The 21178-nt window shown below is 48.9% G+C and overlaps 1 protein-coding gene across 6 annotated transcripts in view; it reads left to right on the top strand.

Annotated features, from left to right (window-relative positions):
- Positions 1–20560, top strand: part of MYO1C (myosin IC) — a 178706-nt gene extending 158146 nt beyond the window's left edge. For all 6 annotated transcript variants that reach the window (XM_075013372.1, XM_075013371.1, XM_075013374.1 and 3 more), the window contains 3 exons: positions 5041–5138; positions 17420–17519; positions 18806–20560. In XM_075013372.1, coding sequence (XP_074869473.1) covers positions 5041–5138; positions 17420–17519; positions 18806–18832 — 225 coding nt within the window. In that variant the 3' untranslated portion in view covers positions 18833–20560. The remainder of the gene's footprint in view (positions 1–5040; positions 5139–17419; positions 17520–18805) is intronic.
- Positions 20561–21178: the final 618 nt, after the last annotated feature.

The following is a 21178-nucleotide window of genomic DNA, read 5'->3' as shown; positions in this document are numbered from 1 at the left end:
GAGCCACTGTAAATAGATGGAATGCACAGTGGAACCTAGATCTAACTTACTCTTTATTATCTCTCTAAGGGTATGTCTAAACTAGGAAATTAGGTCAAATTTCTTAAGGTCGATTTTCTCATACCTGATTTTGTAAAGTCAAAGGTGCACATCCATGCTGATATATAAAGTCGACTGTGTGTCTTCATTAGCCCTGCCAGGTTCGACTTTGCCAGCAATGCACTGTGAGTACCTATCCTACACTTCCTACTGCATTGTGGGTTTCTGCACCAGTGTGTGATGGGACAAAAATGTGCCATGGGTCATTCTGGATATGTGTCATCAGCATCCCGTAGGGCACTTGTTTCCTCCCCCTCTCTTTGGAAAGCAATGGAAAAATGTGTTTTCGCACCCTTTTTTCATACCCATGCAGATGCCATTACAAGACTAGCATGGAACCCAAGCAGCTTAAAATAGTTGTGGCAAGTATTATGAGCACCTCACGCATTGTGCTGTGGTTCGTACAGAGCCTAAGCAGCTGTGAGAGCAATGAAGGCTCCTAGGAAGACACAGGCGTATACAACAAGGAGACACTGGAGAGTATGAATGGGGAGGTGCTGGCTGCACACCATGCTTTGTACACAGTGGAGTGCTGGTTCTGGTGCTGTGAAACAAGCTCAGACTGGTGGGTCCATGTTGTTCTGGAGGCATGGAACAATCAACAGTGGCTACAAAACTTCTGCATGTGTAAGGCAACTTTCATGGAACTTTGTGAATTGCTTTCCCCTGCCTTAAAGTGCCATAATGAGACCTGCTCTGACAGATCAGAAGTGTGTGGCAATAGCTCTGTGAAGGCTTGCTATGCCAGACAGCTACCAATCAGTGCAGAGTGGGCAAATCTATAATGGGGACCTCTGTCATCCAGGGAGCAAAGGCAATCAATACCATTCTGCTACAAAAGACAGTGACTCTGGAAAACATGCAGGACAGAGTGGATAATTTTGCCATGACAGGGTTCCTTAACTCCACCAGGGCAATAAATGGAACACACTTTCCTATCTTGGCACCAGACCACCTTGCCATAGAGCACTGAAATTGCAAAGGGTACTTCTCCATAGTGTTGCAGGTGTTCATAAATCTTAAGGGTTGTTACACTGACATCAATGTGGGATGGTCAGGAAAGGTAAATGAAACACCCATTTAGGAACTCTGATCTGCTCAGAAAGCTGAAGAATGGAATTTTCTTCCCAGACCAGAAAATCACCATTGGAGACATGGAGATGCCAATAGTGATCATGGGCGTTCAGCTTACCCCTTGTTCCCTTGGCTAATGAAACCATAAGCAAGCAGCCTGAACTGCAGTAAGGAGCAGTTCAACCACTGGCTGAGCAAGTGCAGAATGGTAGTAGAATGTGCCCATAGCTGTGTAAAAGCCAGGTTCAGGGTCATCCTAACTCAGTTGGACCTCAGTGAGGGCAACATTTCCCATGTAGTGGCAGCCTGCTGTGTGCTTCATAACTTGTGAGAACGGGGAGGAGAATTTCATGCCAGTCTGGAGGCCTGAGGTAGATCACCCGGTGAGTAATTCTGAGCAGCCAGACACCATGGCCATAAGGAGAGTACAACAACTGGTACTGCTACTCAGAGAGAGGCTTTGAAAAACATCTTTATAAATGACCAGACAGCAATATGACAGTCATATCCGTTACTCTGAAGGAGGTGCTCCCTGAATGACCTGTGCTTGCCTGGAAAAGCACACGCATGCTTGCACACACACACGCATGCACACACACAACAGAAGCAGTAAAGACTCTGATTTTGTAAGCTTAATTATTTTTATTCAGGGGGCACTAAAGGAGTTTATGTAATGGGTTTCGGGAATGGGTGTGCAAGGGCACTTTGCCATCACAAGTGGGGGAATGTCTGCCTTCTGTTTTCAGAAGAGTCCTTGGAAGTGGAATGCAAGGCTGCCTGTGACTTTCCGTCCAGCATTCTGGGGTGTTGATGCAGGGGAGATTAGGGAGCATGGTGAGGAGGACATGTGGTTCATCCTGGGCTGCAGTTGGGCTCTGTGCTCCTGTACAAGGCATTGCAGGAGCTGTGTACTGCCTCATCAGCTGCACCATCTCCTCCTGAGTCTTCAATTCATGCTGTCTGAGGGCTCTCCTTTCATCCTGATCAGCTCATCTTTCCACCAGAGTGGTTCTCTTCCGCATGTTTAACTGTGCCCTGTCTTTGTGGGCATCTTCCATGTGCTCTAGGAACATGTCTTCCTGTGTTCATTTTCTCCTGCAGCTGTCTGCCAGTGTAAGAGCTGGGAGTGGGGGTGGGGGTGGAGGTGAGGGGGTGGCAGTCAAAGAGCCTGCTGTTGAGCACACTGCAACAAAACATAAGTGAAGGCCAAACATTCAGGAGATATATTTGCTATAGATAAATGTAACAAAACACAAAGGAATCTCATGAAAGAACCTCTGTGAAACACAATAAGGATGTATTCCATCCAAGGACAAATTTTGGCTTTTAAGCAACCTCTGTGCAGCATGCACTTCACAGAGATCTTAAGGGACCTGCTTGACATAGTTCGTTTCCAGCCATAGTAAGACACAGGCTGGGGCATGCTTCCAAGCCTGTGATTGCAAAAGAAAAGTTCTTGCAGTTGTGTATGCTGCAAGCTGTTGGGGGTTGGGGGAGCTAGGAATTGTGGTGGTGGTGGTGGTGGCATCATGTGCTTCTCCTTACCTTTTGGTGGAGCATTGAACCTTTCCCTTTCCCCAGGAGCAAAGGGAAAGACGGAGTGGGAGGCAAGCATGGCAGCACAGTTAAGCTGTCGGGGCTTTGTGTCTCTGACATTCATGGTGTGCTTCTACTCCCCACTCTGCTGGGACAACAAACATTGCCCTTCCCCTGGTAGCCTGTGTAAGGGAAGGGGTGGTTCAAGCATGGCTGAGCAGCTTGGCTTTCCTTCCTGCAGCTCTCTCTCTGGCACCTCATGCCTACACACTCTGCAGGGACAGTGAACATTTCCCTTCCTCTACCAGCCTGGGGAAGGGAGGGGGTGGACCAGGCATGGTGGAGCAGTTTGTGCTATCATATAGTAGCTTAGGCCATGTCTACACTAGCCCCAAACTTCGAAATGGCCATGTAAATGGCCATTTCGAAGTTTACTAATGAAGCACTGAAATACATATTTAGCACCTCATTAGCATGCGGGTGGCCGCGGCACTTTGAAATTGACGTGGCTCGCCGCCACACTGCTCGTCCTGACTGGGCTCCTTTTCGAAAGGACCCCGGCTACTTCGAAGTCCCCTTATTCCCATCTGCTCATAGGAATAAGGGGACTTCGAAGTAGGCGGGGTCCTTTCGAAAAGGAGCCCTGTTGGGGTGAGCTGCGCGGCGGCGAGCCGCATCAATTTTGAAGTGCCGCAGCTGCCCTCATGCTAATGAGGCACTGAATATGTATTTCAGCGCTTCATTAGTAAACTTCGAAATGGCCACGTAAATGGCCGTTTTGAAGTTTGGGGCTAGTGTAGACATAGCCTTAATGTTGCTTCCTGTTTCTTCTAAGTTGCAGAAAGAGATATTAATCTACTTAGAATAAGAAAAATTGATAAAGGAGCAAATGTCTCAATGTGGGCACAAGCTAGTCATTATGCTGCACTGTTCTGTCATGCCGTGACTCCCAGTTACTTACTGGTGGCTTGGCATGGAAAGGTGTCATATTGAGGAGGTCAGAATAAGACAGGTTTCCCCAAAAACCTTGTGAGAAGAATTAATGTACCTGTCTGAGAGTTTTATGGAGCTGTGCAATGAGAATTGGCTCTTGTCCCCTGACACATTAACAAGCTGTTCTGGGAGCCCCATGCTGTGTAGCTACAATGCCTGCCACAGACCACATCCAATTGCCTTAACCCACTGGTATCATTATTAAAAATGAGAACTCCCCACCATCAGGATCCAGCTGTGAAACATCCTGGGCGGAAGGGAGGCGATCCAATGTTACAAAAAGTTCCTAACTGTTCGTAAGATCAGTTGCTCCATTTGCCTGCTGACCACTGTTGTCGTCATCCTCCACCTCATTCATGTCCTCCTTGCTGTTGCCATAGGCTTCCAGAGGACTCTCTTCAGAGGTATCCACAGACTGTTTGGGGACAGTGGTTGGATCACTCCCTACAATCCCATACAGTTGTTCATAGAAGCAGCATGTTTGTGGTGATAACCCAGAATGTCCCTTTGTTTTACGGTACACCTGTCTGAACTCCTGTATTTTCATGTGGCAGTGCTAGGCATCGCTGTTGTATCCTTTTGCCTCCATGCCCTGTGAGAGCTTGGTGTATATGTCTGGGTTTCTTTTGCTGCTTCGTAGTTTTCCCTGTGCAGGTTCATCCCCACACACAGCAATGAGGTCCTGGATTTCCAGCACACTACAGGCTGGAGCTCATATTTGACCTTGGGAATCCATTGCCAGATGTGCTGCTGAGTTGTGCTGCTGCTCTGCTCACCATGCTGGCCAAACAGGAAATTACATTCAAATTTTCCCAAGCGGAGCTGAAAGTAACGGTCAGAGTAGTCACATTGATGCACTGTGGGACACATCCAGGAGGCCAAGAATGTTGAATTTCACAGTGCTAAGGTCAACCATGCAAAGTCAAATTTGGCATTACTCCTCTTGAAAAACAGGACAAAAGTCAACCTTTGGAGCCCTGAAAGTTGATGGAATGAACCCCGGTAGTGTGAACTGATTGCTTACAAATTCAACCTAATCTCCTACTGTACACCAAGTCTAATTTTTTTTTCCTCCTCATTTGTCATTGTTCTGTGCTATGGTAGTGGATTCCCTGATGGATGTTTGGAATGGCCCTATATCTTGGCCTCAGAAGTGTTTGAGTCCATAGTCAGTATCAGGGAAGATTTATATTATATGTCCTGGACTGCTCCAGTAAGCCAAGCTCATACAAATACAGGCTATCCTGCAAGCACTTGAGGACAATTCTGGACATGTATACCCTGAAATAAAATCTTTTGGGAATAAATTATGACAAAGATCTTTTATGGCTTTTTCAGGGAGATGTTGTACTACAAAGTGATCATGTCATTGAAACACTAACCAAAACAGCAATGAATGCTGACAAAATCAGTAATGTCAACATCAGTCAAGGCAGGTAAGTTAAGATAGAAAACTTTTTTTTTAAATAGTGTACTCTGTTCAAGCTTTTTGGGAAGCGATTGACTTCAAAACCTACTTAGCTACCCATTAACAATTACTTTCTCACAAAAGTAGCAGATCACTTGTTCACTGCTGCATGATGAGACTGTACTGGCCTGGGCATCATTTCTGTACTGTCATTGACAAAGTGATGGCTCACTGTAGTAACATAAAGGCTGTAATTTTATCTAGATACTTCTAAGTAAAATCAGTTACAATAAGGAGCATAGTTCTTCCAATGCTTGCTCATGTCAATTCCACATCAGTTGTGTATGCTCACTATATGCACCAGTGCCAGAAGTTCTTCTTCGAGTGTCCCCATGGGTGCTCCACAATAGGTGACGGGCTTGCCCGGCGCCGCAGATCGGATCTTCCAAGCAGTTTCTGCCGGACCGCGCATGCGCCGGCGCGCGCCGCTCCCTTGCGTGCTCCTGGCCATGTGCGCGATCCGGTCCCCGCCAGTTCCTCTTAACCGCCGTCGGCTGCAGACGGAATCCAACTAGGCTAAGGCCAAATAGCGTATTCAACGACTTTATCTGTTTTTCTTTAAAAGTTTTTCAGATACTTAGGCTACTATGAGTTAGCCGGTTGTTATTTTGCAAAAAAAAAAAAACAACAACAACAAACAAACTACGAGCGGGACAGCTTCAGTCCAGTCCCAGTAACAAGCGCCGGAGGCCAGGAGCTACGGCCATCAGCCCTCCTGCTGAGGCAGGCCATGGGACGGTGAAAACAGCACAAAGAAGGTGCTAAGTACCCGCTTAAAAACTCAAAGACTCACCAACAATGTCCTCTTCAGGCTTTAAAAAATGTGAGTCCTGCCGAGAGGCGATGCCAGTGTCCGATGGGCACAGTCTATGCATAAGGTGCCTGGGGGAGTCCCATGTGGCACAGAAATGCGCCTTCTGTGCTAAATTAACAACCAGAGCACGGAGAGACAGGGAGATGCGGATTAAAATGCTGCTTCTTGATAAGGCCCTCCAGCCAGACGTGCCGGAGCGGCCGCAGCAGGAGGGACCCTCCAGGGCCCTTAAACGGAAAGCTGCCTCCCTCACTCCATCAGCGCAAAAACGGAGGAAAGTCTCTCCAGCCCGATTCCTGCTGGCAGCAACAGTGAGCGGGACAGGAGGAGCACGCAGCCCCCAGCCGCAGCAACAGCTGATCGGCGGCGGCACGAAGAGCCACGTGGAAACGGCTCAGCCTCCGATAATCAGCCAGCCGCCCCGCACCGCAGGCAGGGCGGCGGCTAAACAAGCGCCGGTACCGGCGGCACCGCAGGCAGCGGCACCGACCCCCAGGGAACCGGCGGTGCAGAGTGCGCAGGCACGTAGCCTGCAGGCGCAGAAGGACACCGCACGTGCGGCACCGCCTTCGAGCGTGCCTAGCACGGTGCCAACGGGGCTGGGATCCCCTGCGCATCAGGGGGCGGAGTCACCTCCTCCAGGGAGGGGGAAGGCTGCACACAAGAGGAGGCATTGCAGCCCCTCTCCGGACAGGGCTGTGGAGCTGCTTTCTCACAGCCCTCCACTTATGTTGCAGACTCCAACCAGAAGGCAGGGGTCTCCCCTAGCCTACCCGGAGCCCCCTTCTCCATTTTTACAACCAGCCTCGCCATGGCTGGCACCACCTTCACCCTTCCTGGGGTTTGAACCACTGGACTACTATGCGAAATCGCTCTCTCCAGTGTCTCGACGATCTCCCTCCCCCAGACGCAGAGGGTACGCACCAAGGGAGTGGTCTAGGTCACCTTCCCAAGAACAGTGCCTATACTGCCATGGTCGCCCCTACCACGCGGGACATACACACCATCGGCAATCTACTAGGGAAAGATCCCCACAAACTATCTCGTACCCCCGAGGGCAATTGCGACCGGGGACAGAGACTCAAGCATCTCAGGGGGGACTGGTCATGGAACCCCGAGATTTTCCCTCGCAAACCTCCAGCGAGAGGGTGTACCATCACGAGCAGGAACCGGAAGGGTCCAGAGAGACGTACCCCAGCGGTTCCTCGCTCTCCTCCCCGGACGAGGCTACGGCCCTGGGGGACGTCCATCCTACGGACAATCTCAAACAGTTTCAGGAGCTGTTTAAAAGGGTGGCCTTCACGCAAGGCATCCAGACAGCAGAGGTGCAAGAGAAACACCATAAGCTCCTTAAAAATTTGAGACCTCCGGCCTCCTCCAGAGTAGCAATACTGCTTGATGAAGCGATCTTAGAGTCCGCCACTACGATATGGCAGACCCCTGCAACTATTCCGCCTGTCCAAAAGAGAGCGGATAAGAAATACTTCGTGCCGGCGAAGGGCATGGAGTTCCTGTTTAGCCACCCACAGCCAAACTCCCTGGTGGTGGAGTCCTCGCAACAAAGATCAAAACCATCTCAATTTAAAACAGGGGGAACAGACAAAGATGCCAAGAAGCTAGAGCTGTTCGGCAGAAAGGTCTACTCCTCCTCCACTTTAACGTTGCGAATGGCAAATTACGCAGCTCACTTAGCGAACCATAATTTTGACAACGATTCCAGGTTAACTTCCCTCATGGACTCGCTTCCAGAGGACAAAAAGCCGGTCCTCAAGGCCATAGTGCAAGAAGGCTACGCGGCTGCGAGGATGGGAGTTCAGATTGCTTTGGACGTTGCGGACACGGCAGCACGTTCCACAGCAACCGCAGTGGTGATGCGAAGGGAGTCCTGGCTCCAGACCTCGGGTATACCGAGGGATCTGCAGGCGAAGATAGTTGACCTTCCCTTCGACTCGCAGAAGCTGTTTGCTGAATCAACTGACTCGGTCCTTCATTCCAGTAAAGATTCAAGAGCCACACTCAGGACCCTGGGGATTTACACCCCTCCATACACAAAGAAAAGGTACTACCCTCAGCAAAGGCGGTACCAGTACCAGCAACAGCGCCCCCAGTATCACAGGGGTTACGAGCAAGGGCGACATCAACAGCACCAGCAGTACAGAACTCCCAGGCGAGGCTCACAACAGAGCCGTGTGTCCTCGGGGCGGGGCCAAAGGCCACAAGTTTGACATACAGATCCAGGGCTGCGCCATCACTACCATCGCACAAGGTCATCCGAAGCAGCTGTTCCACCATCGCCTCCGACCATTCTACGACCAGTGGCAAAGGATCACCACAGACAAATGGGTGCTGGAGATCATAGCCACGGGGTACGCCATCCCCTTCCAGTCGCTCCCACCGTCACGACCTCCACCCAAGCCCCACCTCCAGGAGGCCTCCCAGGTAACGAGGCTCAGGCAGGAGGTGGACCATCTCATGCTCATAGGGGCGGTGGAAAGAATGCCGGAGCAACTGCACGGGAAAGGGTTCTACTCCAGGTATTTCCTCACAGAGAAAAAGACAGGAGGCTGGAGGCCCATCTTAGACCTTCGCGGCCTCAACAGGTACCTGCGCAAGCAACGTTTTCGGATGACCACGATCGCCTCCATCCTTACAGCTCTGGACGATGGAGACTGGTTCGCAGCCCTCGATTTACAAGACGCGTACTTCCACATAACCATCCATCCGGCTCACCGGCGATTCCTCCGGTTCATGGTAGGCAACGAACACTTCCAATACAAGGTCCTACCGTTTGGCCTCTCCTCGGCCCCCAGAGTCTTCACCAAGACCTTGGCAGTGGTGTCAGCCTACCTGCACAGACGGGGTATTTATTTTCCCGTATCTGGACGACTGCCTGCTCAAAGGGGCCTCGAAAGGGGAGGTTCTGCGCATGATACGCGTCACAGCAAACACGTTCTCCTCACTTGGCCTGGTTATCAATCTGGCAAAATCACCAATAGACCCCACACAGGACATAGAGTTCATAGGGGCTCACATAAACTCGGTTACAGCGAGAGTATACCTACCAGAGGCTCGCTTTCGAGCCATCGGTTCCCTCGTGCAAGTCATCACCTTCAGCCCTACGGTGCCAGTCTTGACGTGCTTGCAGCTGCTGGGCCACATGGCAGCGGCGACGTTTGTAGTGCAGAACGCCAGGTTACACATGCGCAGCATGCAGCACTGGCTGGCGAGTGTATACAAACCGGCAGTACACACCGTTCACAGGGTGGTGTCGCCCACAGCCAGGGTGTGCAAATCCCTGCAATGGTGGGTAAACCCCAGGAACTTGCTAACAGGGGTACCCTTCCACCAGCCGCAAATATCGGTTTTTCTCACTACAGATGCCTCCCTCATAGGGTGGGGAGCGCACATGGGCGAAGAGGTGACTCAAGGACTGTGGTCACCCACGGAACAGTCACTACACATCAATGTACTGGAGCTCAGAGCAGTGTTCAACGCCTGCAAACACTTTCGAGACCACATACAAGGCAAAGTCGTCGGGATCAGTACAGACAATACCTCCACCATGTTTTATATAAACAGGCAAGGAGGAGCTCGATCCCGTGCCTTATGCACGGAAGCAATCCGCTTATGGAACTGGTGCATCGCCCACGATATAATCTTGAAAGCCTCATACTTGCCGGGTGCGCACAACGTGAAGGCAGACCAGCTGAGCAGGCGTTTTGCGCTCACACACGAGTGGCAGATCCGTCCCGATCTGCTACGGCCGATTTTCCACGCATGGGGTTTTCCCCAGATAGATCTGTTTGCCACTCAGCACAACAAGCAGTGCCCACGATTCTGCTCCAGGGCAGGACTGGGATGGGGGTCCCTGGGGGACGCGTTCACGATCCCGTGGGGGGGCCCCCTGCTTTATGCGTTTCCTCCCACAGTGCTGATCCACAAAGTTTTGCAAAAAGCCAGGAGGGAAAGGGCCCGGATGATCCTGATAGTCCCAACGTGGGATTGCCAACAATGGTTCCCCCTACTCCTGCGCATGTCGGACCGTCCACTGATGCCTCTTCCGGTGGCGCCGGATCTGCTCACGCAAGCCCAGGGGTCCATAGTGTATCCGTACCCCGAAAGCCTGCGACTGCAAGCGTGGTTAATCCATGGCTCAGCTCCCTAGAGAGCACATGCACAGTGGCAGTACAACAAGTCCCAGAAAGTAGCAGGAGGACTTCCACTAGGAAGACCTACAAACAAAAATGGACTCGCTTCACGGCTTGGTGTTCTACCAAGCAGCTGGTCCCCCTTTCGGTGCCTATACCTACAATTCTAGAGTATTTACTGGACCTCAAGAAAGGAGGACTCTCGCTATCCTCGTTAAAGGTCCACCTTGCCGCCATCTCGGCGTTCAGACATGAGGAGGAAGGGCACACGGTGTTCGCCCACCCTATGGTTACCAGGTTCCTCAAAGGGTTGGTAAACCTCTACCCCCCTCGGAAACCAATTCCACCTTCGTGGAACTTGGACCTGGTGCTTACCACACTGATGGGACCACCGTTCGAGCCCTTGGCCACGGTTCCCCTCCGCCTCCTTACAATAAAGACGACCTTTCTTCTTGCAATTACGTCAGCTCGTAGGGTGAGCGAGCTCGCGGCAGTCATGGCAACGCCACCCTGCACTGTTTTTTCCAAGGAGGCGGTAACCATACGGCTGCATCCAGCCTTTGTTCCCAAAGTTTCTTCCGAGTTTCACATCAACGAACCTATTGTTCTACCCTCGTTTTATCCAAAGCCTCATAACTCCAACGAAGAGGCGCGCCTACACCTCCTGGACGTGAGGAGGGCGCTAGCCTTCTACGTAGACAGGACCAAGTCCTTCCGGAAAACGGATAGACTCCTAGTCTCCCTCGCTCCCAAATCGAAAGGAGAGGGTCTCTCCTCGCAGAGAATCTCAGAGCACATTGTATCCTGCATAAAAATGTGCTACGAGCTCAAAAAGACTCCTTTATCGGCCACTCCCAGGGCTCATTCCACCAGGGCGGTGGCGGCATCAACAGCCTTTTTCAAGGGCGTTGCGTTAAAAGACATTTGCAGAGCGGCGACCTGGTCATCCTACGACACCTTCGCCAAACATTACGCCCTTCACAGGGTATTCCAAGAGGATACCCGTCTCTCTGCAGCGGTCCTCTCGGGGACAAGCTGCACATAATCCGATTACCCACCTCCTATCTTGGGTTACTGCTGGGTAGTCACCTATTGTGGAGCACCCACGGGGACACTCGAAGAAGAAAGAGAAGTTACTCACCGTAGTAACGGTGGTTCTTCGAGATGTCCCCCCGTGGGTGCTCCACTACCCGCCCATCCTCCCCGCTTCGGATCTCTGTTAGTGTTTTGCAGGGGCACCCGAGGCGGTTGGTCGAGGAACTGGCGGGGACCGGATCGTGCACATGGCCAGGAGCGCGCAAGGGAGCGGCGCGCGCCGGCGCATGCGCGGTCCGGCAGAAACTGCTTGGAAGATCCGATCTGCGGCGCCGGGCAAGCCCGTCACCTATTGTGGAGCACCCACGGGGACACATCTCGAAGAACCACCGTTACTACGGTGAGTAACTTCTCTTTTTTCCCCCACTGATATCTGTAGGCTAGCTCCATTGCCCTCTGGAATCAGGCACGTATATAGCAGTATACAAATATGGCCTGCATCCCTTCTCTCCCACTTCTTATTGCCAGTGATAGGGCTGGAATGTCCTCTTGCCTTCACATGCATTTATTCCAGTCGTTCTCCTTCAAAAATATGTGCATGGATATTTATAGTAGTTTTAGTGTTAAGGAATGAGTTAGGTAGTCCCCAAGGTGGGGGTGGGCCCACTCAGAGGGGTGTAAAATTTTGTAAGAGGGGTACAGCACAATTGGCTGCTGGGCCCCAGGTTCATCCATCCCATTAAAAATGCTGAAATACATTATTGTTTTTACTAGGGCTGTCAGTTAACTTGTGTTAACACCTGCAATTAATGGAAAGCATATTTAAAGTGTTAATTGCAGGAGAGTTAATTGACAGCCCTACTTTAAAGTGGGCAGGTTGGCGGCACTCTGCACCCCAGGTGGTTCCCAGCTCCAGGGCTCCCCCTGGGGACCTGGCACTGCTGAGGTTCCCCCAGCCCCTGTCGGGTCACCAGGGCTGGAGCTGCAGGCGGAGATCCCAGCCCCGGGGCTGCCAGATTCCCTTGGCCTGGCTGTTCCCTGGGGCTAAAGCTGCTGGTGGAACCTGGCTGGCTCCCAGCCCCAGGGCTGCTGAGATTGCCCCAGCTCCGACTGGGTCACTGGGGTTGGAGCTGCTGGCAGGGCTCCCAGCCCTGAGCTCTCCCAGGTTCTCCCAGCTGGGGGCAGCCCCGAAACTACGAGCAGCTGGGGCATGGAGCCCTACTGGTAGCCCCACAGTCGCAGGGATCCCAGCCGCAGACACTGCAGCTGTCTGGGGCACTAAGCCCCACCACCCCATGAGTAATTGTGAGATTAATCGCAATTAATTTTTTAATCACTTGACTGCCCTAGTTTTTATGTATGTGTATTAATTTATATACCAATTTATGAACTTTTTACATTCTACATACTTATATGTACCAAAAGTTTTTTTTTATCTGAACGTAACTGAAATCCAAAATTTCCGTAAGTTTGGATTACAGTAGACAGGTTGGAGGGGCCCTGCTAATTGCAGGGATGAAGAGTGGGGCCTGATGTAAAAGTTTGCTCATCCCTGCCAAAAAGGCCTCAGCCTAGGGATAGGGTATGTTTCTGTCCCTGAGCTTTAAGCCATGTGAGAAGTGCAAGAAGGCCATGCCGATCAGAGATCTTGACCAGAGCTGCCTGAAATGCCTGAGGGAGACTAATGTAAACAAGAGGTGTGGAATCTGTGAAGTATTCAAGCACTAAGAAGGAGCAGGACATATGGCTGGAAGACTGCTGCTGTGCTCCAGTGCAATCTCCTTTGTCCTGGCACTGTGACACTCAACATCACCCCAATGATCTCCAGAGATTCAGAGACCCACTAAATCCTCAATGCTGATGGACTGTCAGCACCAGTCCCCAGACTCATATCACCAGTCACCAGACACTCAGTGGCAGTATGCCTATGCTTTCCATCAATCCCCAGGTAGCCAGCATCTGTCTCTGGAGTCACAGGACTGATCCCGATCATCATGCTGTTGATCCCTGGAGGCCTGGCACCAATCCCTCAGCTAGACACATTGATGGCCAGCATACCATTACTGATTCCCGGACCACCACCACCATACTGCTTGCCAAGAGCAGAGCACCATACCATCTGGTACAGTGGGGAAATGGAAGCAATAGCAGCACTGACATGGCTGCTGAGGGAAGAACCCTTCCTCCTTGTGCTCGGAGGACATCACAGGGAACAGCTGCACTCTGCACTAGCAGAGGGGTTTTCCCCCAGGGCTAACAAGCACATGGCCCCAGAGCCAGTGTTCTTCACCCTGGCTGTTCTGGAACCTGGAGGGGCGGGGGCGGGGGGGCAGGATCCCTTTGTCGCAGTGTCCCAAGTACAGCATTCAGAGTCTGGAGTAGCAGAAAGACAGGTGGTGATGTTCTCTGCTTGTCTTCTGACCGAGATGAGGTGCTGTTTCAGGGTACTCTGGAGCCTCCACCAGATTCAAATGAGGCTGCCCCAGCCAGGGAAGTGGAATCAGTCCCTTCTCCAGTTCACACCACCTTATCTTCCACACCCAATGTGAAAGTGGTGGGACTATCACAAGCAGGGCCACAGGATGATTTTAAGGCACAAGAACGAATTGAGCATGTAGCTGCTAACCTTGAACTGGAAGTGGAGGAGCTGTCCCAGTCAACATATTTGACATTTTGGCAGCAGTGACCCCATCAAGGGATGCCCTGCCCATGCACAAGGCTGTCATAAAACTGATCATGGCCTTGTGGCAGAACCCAGCCTTTCTGCCCCACATTGCAAAGCACACAAAGAGAAAATACTATGTCCTTGATCAGGATTTTGAGTATCTTTATTCCCACTTCTCCCTGAGTAACTTGGTTGAGTCTGCTACCAGTGAGCCAGACAAGCTGGGTCAAAGTAGTTCAACCCCCAAAAATAAGGACACAAAGATGTTTCATCTATTCGGCAGAAAAGTTTATTCAACTGGCAGGCTCCAGTTGCATGTCACCCACTACCAAACCCTGCTTGGGAGGTATGATATTCATGTGTGGCATTCCAAGGCCAAGTTTACAGACTCATTGCCACAAGAATCCAGGCATGAGTTTCTGGTTTTATGTGAGAAGGCCAAGACTGTGGCAAGAACTCCTTTTCCAAGTGGTTTCTGACACAGCCAACTCCACAGCCAGAACAATGGCATTGTCTATTTAAACAAGCCTTTCCACAGAGTTCCAGCAGGCCATTCAGGACCTCCATTTTGAAGGACTGACACTGTGTTCTGAACAAGTGGACAGAAGGTTGCATGGTCTAATAGATTCCATTGCTGCATTATACTCTGTGGGCCTTTATAGTCCTGTGTCCACATGGAAGTGATTTAAACCCCAGCAACTGCAGTGATTTGTAAGCCAGACCAGATCAGAGGTTCCAACCCATGTCAGATCTGATTACCCAGGTCACAAGCCATCCACTTGCCACAGCCGCCCTGTGCTGCAGACTGCTAGGGAACGTGGCATCATACTTCTGTGGTGTTCAGTATGCAAGATTGTGTCTCAGACCACTGCAGATGTGGCTGGCATCCCTCTTCTCCCCATCTAGGCAGCACTTGGACAAGATCCTCACAGTTCCACCACAAATACTTTACTCTTAGCACAGTGGTTGAACCCACACAACGTAACCAGAGGAGTTCTATTCACAACTCCATGGTGTCAAAAAATTTAGGACTGGGACCCCTTCTCTGTACCCTCAGGACTCAAGGACTGTAGTTCTCAACAATAGATGTCACTACATATAAATATCAGGAAGCTCAGGCCTATCTGCTTGGCTTGCAAAATGTTCCTTCCCCAGTTCTCGGGCAAGGTGTAGTCCAGGGGCTGACCAGCAACACAACTTTGATGTTCTGTGTCAACAAGCAAGGGGAAGCATAGTCATTGGCCCTCTGCCAAGAAGCCCTCCACCTGTGGCACTTGTGTATCCATCCATCTGCCTCACAAGCCTCACACGTCTCCAGGAGATAGCCTCAGCAGATCCATCTTCCAGAAGTGGGGGGCACCTCAAAAATACCTTTGGCTTTGCTCTCTGCCAGATTTTAACAGTCGTCTACTATCCAGTGCCTTTCTCATGTACTGGATGGCCAACCTTATATATGCCTTTGTACCAACCACACAGCAAGGCCCTCCTGAAGAGCAAGAGGCACACAATGGCCATGTCTACACTAGCCAAAAACTTCGAAGTTTACTAATGAAGTGCTTCATTAGCATGCGGGCAGCTGTGGCACTTCGAAATTGACGTGGCTTGCCGCCATGCGGTTCGTCCAGACGGGGCTCCTTTTCGAAAGGACCCTGCCTATTTCGAAGTCCCCTGATTCCCATCTGCTCATAGGAATAAGGGGACTTCGAAGTAGGCAGGGTCCTTTCGAAAAGGAGCCCCGTCTGGACAAGCTGCGTTGATTTCGCAGTCCTGCGGCCGCCCGCTTGCTAATGAAGCGCTGAATATGTATTTCAGCACTTCATTAGTAAACTTCAGAATGGCCATTTGCATGGCCATTTCGAAGTTTTTGGCTAGTGTAGACAAGCCAATATGAGTCATTATGATAGCCCTGGCATGGCCTCATCACTATTGATACAGTATGTTCATGGACCCGAGCGGTGGCAGCCCAGTAGCCACTTCCCATCCACCCAGATCTACTCTTGGTGGAGCACAAGCTATTATTGTACCAGAACTTTGCCTCCCTAAAACTGATAGATAGACACAGTGTGGCTAAGCCTTGAGGAACAGGCCTGCTCCATCCAGGTCCAGCAGGTTCTCTTAGAAAGCAGAAAACTTTCCACAAGAGTGACTTACCTGGCTAAGTGGAAACGCTTCACCTGTTGGGAATGTGAATGGAACTTTTCTCCAGCTTAATTTTCTTTACAGTCCATTCTGAAATACCTGCTCCATTTAAAGCACCAAGGTCTGGCACGCTTATCAATCAAGGTGCACCTGGCAGCCCTATTGGCTTTCTGCCCTCATGTGTGAAGATGATCAGAGTCCTTAAATGCCTTGAAAGACTCTACAGGTTTGTGGTCTGGTTCCCCAAGGGTATCTCAGCCTGATCTTTGTCAGGCTCACCGGCTCTCTCCTCAAACTCCTCACCTCCTGCTCTCGTACACCTATTATGGAAATTTACCTTCCTTGCAGCCATCACTTCAGAGAGAGAAGTTTCTAAGCTTGAGGACCCGATTTCAGAACCCCTTTCTATGGCCTTCTATAAGGCAAAAGTCCAGCTGTGCTCCCACCCACCCTTCATGCCAAGGTGGTATCACTATTCCATGTCAGGATATTTTCCTGCCAGTCGTCATCTTATAACTGCAAAAGTACATTGAGATTTGTGGGCATAGTCTAAAATGCAGACATGCCATGGCTTTCTACTTGAGCAAACCAAATCCTTTGGCACATCTAGTCAACTTTTCATTGCAGTGGCTGACAAGATGAAGGGTCTCCCTATGTCATCTCAGAGACTTTCATCCGGAATCACCACCTGCGTCTACATCTACTTTGAGCAGGTAGAGGCAACACTTAAGCCAATAGTGATAGCTCATTCAGTGAGAATGCAGGCAACATCATCAGATTTCATGGCACAGGTTCCGATCCAAAGCATCTGCAGAACTGTGACATGGTTCTGCCCATAATGTCACAAACTGCTGTGACATCACCCAGCAAGTTCAAGATGCTGCTGGCATTGGCAGAGCAGTATTATGTCCATGAACACTTGCCCTTTTCTAGAGGCAGTCCTTGTGAGTTACCTGACATAAAAAGGACATGAGCAAACACTCAAAGAAAAAATTGCCACCTACCTTTCATACCAGCTGTAATTCTCTGTGATGTGTTGCTCATCTCCGTTCTCTCCTTCTATTCTGTCAAGAGTTATGGTAAGGAGGAACTGAGGTTGTGAGGGGTGGCTGCTAGCATTGTCTTGCTCTGGTGCATACATGTGAGGCACCAGAGCTGGCCCTATGGATACCATTTAGGAAAAAATTCCTGCCATAAGTGCATGTGGCAAGCAAACACACCTGACGTGGAATGAATATGAGCAACTCATCAACAATTATGATAAGTAGGTAACTGTTTTTTGTGAAGAATTTGCGTTGCCCGTTAGGATTACACAAGTGTTGCTGTGCTCAGAGACAGAGAAGCATTTCCTGTAAAACATCCAGAATTATACTTTTCATGAACAAGTTGGGACTCAGCTAAGATTCTACTTATGAACCATGTGAGGACTTTTCCTTTGTTTCTTGCAGCATAAAATTTACAATTGGGCAGGGAAAAGAAGGAATAATTGACTTTACTTCAGGATCTGAACTGCTGATAGCCAAAGCCAAAAATGGCCACCTTGCTGTGGTAAGTGTATTCTGAGGTAAGACATTGTACAGCCTGGGAAGGAAGTAATTAAACCATGTTTAGAAAAGTAGGTTTTCAATTATTGTAGTCTTTGCTTTATATTGCACCCTGACATGCTTCACATCCCCTGCAGGACCCTGGAATGCATCCCAGCCAATCCCTCATTTGGACATATTTCAGGGCTGCACGCTTCTTGTCCATCAATGACCAGAAATTGTTCAAATATGGACATGATGCTTTTCTACCTCTAGTAGTTCAGTTCAGTATTCCCACCTTATCTATTCTCACTCCACATGTGGTAAAGGTGCCTTTAGAGCAGCAACAAGAACAAAATCCTTTACCCTAGTCTTGGCTCCCTCCCCCTCGGGGGACTGAAATGGACATAGTATTGAACAGGATCACTTGTCATACTTCTCTAAATGTGTTTCCCTCTGCTGCCGTGTCACAGCAGGTCAAATGGAGCAGTTAGAAGTCTCGATGTGTGAGGAGCCGCAGCGGGGGGAGAGCGCTACTTTGATACCTACAGCTCAGAGGTCCTTGCTATGCTAATTGACTAGAGCTCAGTCTGTTCCTCTGGTTGGGGCCTCTGCAGCTTTTTTCCCCCACTGTACACACAATACAGTTCCTCACAGGAGGAGCACAGCAAATTGAACCAGCCTTTCAGAGCAGAGGCTCCCAGAGGCATGTCCATAACCCCCAGTCTTAAAGGGAAAAGGTCTAGTCTCCATCACCCTTTCATACCAGTCAGAAAGTCAGTCCTAAGGGGAAATATCTTTCCACTTCACCTCCACTAAGATGGAACCTACTATGAGCTACTAGCCCTGCTCATTCAGATTTTGAGGAGGGCATGGGAGAGGGGAGTTACTTATTCACATAAGAAAATGTTTGGCATTTGGCCAGGACACTGAAATAAACATCCTTTTCTGTGCTATGGACAAAGCTCCATGTGGTTAAGGCCCCCATTTGCTCTTAAGACTATATTATGATGTATCCCAAAACACTGTACAAGTTTTAGTCCTTTGGGACTGTCCACTAATATATGCCAATTAGAATTTTATGTGGAACAAGCGAAGTAGGGTTTTTCCCTGTCTTGCTGCAGTGACAGATAGGTGTGTTTGTTTCCGGATTTACATAATTTGTCTCAGTTAGTTAAATCAAGATGAGTTCTTATTATTCTACATCCCTCATGGGATAACTACTCCAGTATTTTCTTGGGCTAATTGCTAAAAACTTCTGTAGGATCTTTATTTCCATTCCACTTTCTAGATTTTTTTTTCCCTCCTTAGGTTGCTCCTCGTTTGAATTCTCGATGATAAAATTTCAGTGAGAAGGGATCTGTTCCTCCATCAGTCTGGAGTGCATCTTATATTATTAGCTGAACATATTTCCCTGCAGTCGGTTTTTTGTTTGTTTGTTTGTTTTTTGTTTTGCTGCTTTGCTCATTTCCTTTATAATTACCAAAGAACTGCACTTCCAAAGTAAATACAAATGAATGTAATCTGAAACTACCAAAAACCCTTGCCTTCTCTTCCCTACTCTTACTAGCAAAAGCCTGGGTTGGTTCTGAGTTTGTTTCTACAGCAGCAGCTCATGAAGCTCATGTACTTTGCTAAGCTCAGAAGAAGTCAGTGTTGTGATTGCTCCAGAGACCAAGCCCTGAAGTGAAATCACCAACTTTGTGATCTAGTGTGATACATATAAAAAGACGATCCCATTAAAAAAGTGGCAGATCTGTATTAGCCAATGCAATAAAGTGCCAGACTTATTGTCCGAGAATGTTATGAAGAATTTTGCTTTGTGACTTATGCATTGTATAAAAATATTAAGCCATATATAAATGAATAAAACCCTGTGAATATTTTTTTAGTCTGGTGGGTGAGTTGCACTATGAGAAGCAAAGATTCTGTGAGAGCTTTGAGACATTTTTAGAACACTTAAGGTAAAGTAGCAAATATACCTTTAAAGCACCCTTCTTTCTTCAGTTCAAACCTGTCTTCCAAAGCCACTCTTTTCCTTCCTGTTCTGTAGAACCATTGTCTTCTCTGTAATCCTGTTTCTTGTACTTACCTTCCCATTATCTGCAGGCATGTGTAAGAGATGATCTGACTTCCTCTTTGTTGTAGACATGTTCCCCCGCCCCCTCCAACACACACACACCCTGCAAATATGATTTTGGAAAGAGCCCTCATCCCCTAATATGTGTTTTAACCTCAGTCACTTGCTTTATCTTTACTGATGAAGGAGTTACAAGTAACCTGATCTGTTGTTAAAAACAATTTATGTACTCTAATGCCACTGGTTTCTCTGCCCAAACTTCTGTTTACAGTAGTGACTCAGTGACACTGTAGGTAAAATCGCTACATAGGTGCAGGTGTATCTAGGCAATTGCATTCTCAAATACCCACAGAGCTTAGAAATGTCCTGTCACAAAACCTCTTTTAAATAGAAAGAGGTAGTTCATTCAGCTTTAGGATGTATTGCTTGGCCACATCTTCACTGTGCCTCATGGAATCCTTGCCATTAGATATCAAGCTATATTATTTTACACTGTTAATTATGGATAAAGAGTGAACTGTGCATGTTAAAATATTCACCAAAACTGCACCATTTGAGGGTGAACAGGGAGGCCCCTAGTGAGAAGTGTAGCTAAATATGAAGTTGTTTTATAGATCCATAAATTTAGGCAGAAAAACTTGGAGGTTACCTGCTTTGTAGTAAACAGCTGAATATCACAGTGAGATGGAGCTTCCACAGTCAACATTCATATGTAGGGCACCCTGTACTTGCCTTCTTTGGGGCATGCTCCTCAATTCAATCCATAATGATGGGGCAGTGGCAGGCCCACTTTAAGCTCACAAACCAGACGTGCTGCTAGTGGTGCACTATGAGCACAGTCTAATACTTTTTCTACTTGGCGTGCTATCAGATAAATACTGCATCAAGCCTGAAATGATGTACACACTATAGTGTATATATTACATGAATGCTGTATGCACTCAATAATGTAATCCCTGAAGTCTACCAAATACATTTTTTTAACAAAAAAGCCAAAGCTCTGTGTTTTCTTTATTGTCAAGACTAGAAATACCAAGGATTGACAACTGGAGCTAAATTGTGTTTACTGTTGTGGATGAGAAGCATTTTATATATTACTGACTATGCTTTAAAAAAATTATAAACTTTGTAAGAGCACAAGTTTAGCAGAACACAAAAGAACCAAGCCATGCTGTTGGCCTTGCTACCAACAGTGCTCAGATATGACTGCTGCCTTTGAACTATTCTCATCTGGTCTTGGACTGCTGGGCTACGTCTACACGTGCACCCAACTTCGAAATAGCTTATTTCGATGTTGCGACATCGAAATAGGCTATTTCGATGAATAACGTCTACACGTCCTCCAGGGCTGGCAACGTCGATGTTCAACTTCGACGTTGCTCAGCCCAACATCGAAATAGGCACAGCGAGGGAACGTCTACACGCCAAAGTAGCACACATCGAAATAAGGGAGCCATGCACAGCTGCAGACAGGGTCACGGGGCGGACTCAACAGCAAGTCGCTCCCTTAAAGGGCCCCTCCCAGACACACTTTCATTAAACAGTGCAAGATACACAGAGCCAACAACTAGTTGCAGACCCTGTATATGCAGCACGGACCCCCA

Source organism: Carettochelys insculpta, chromosome 19, assembly GCF_033958435.1.
Source record: "Carettochelys insculpta isolate YL-2023 chromosome 19, ASM3395843v1, whole genome shotgun sequence".
Lineage (NCBI taxonomy): Eukaryota > Metazoa > Chordata > Testudines > Carettochelyidae > Carettochelys > Carettochelys insculpta.
Note: the sequence above shows the minus strand (reverse complement) of the source record. Positions and strands in the feature narration are given on the sequence as shown.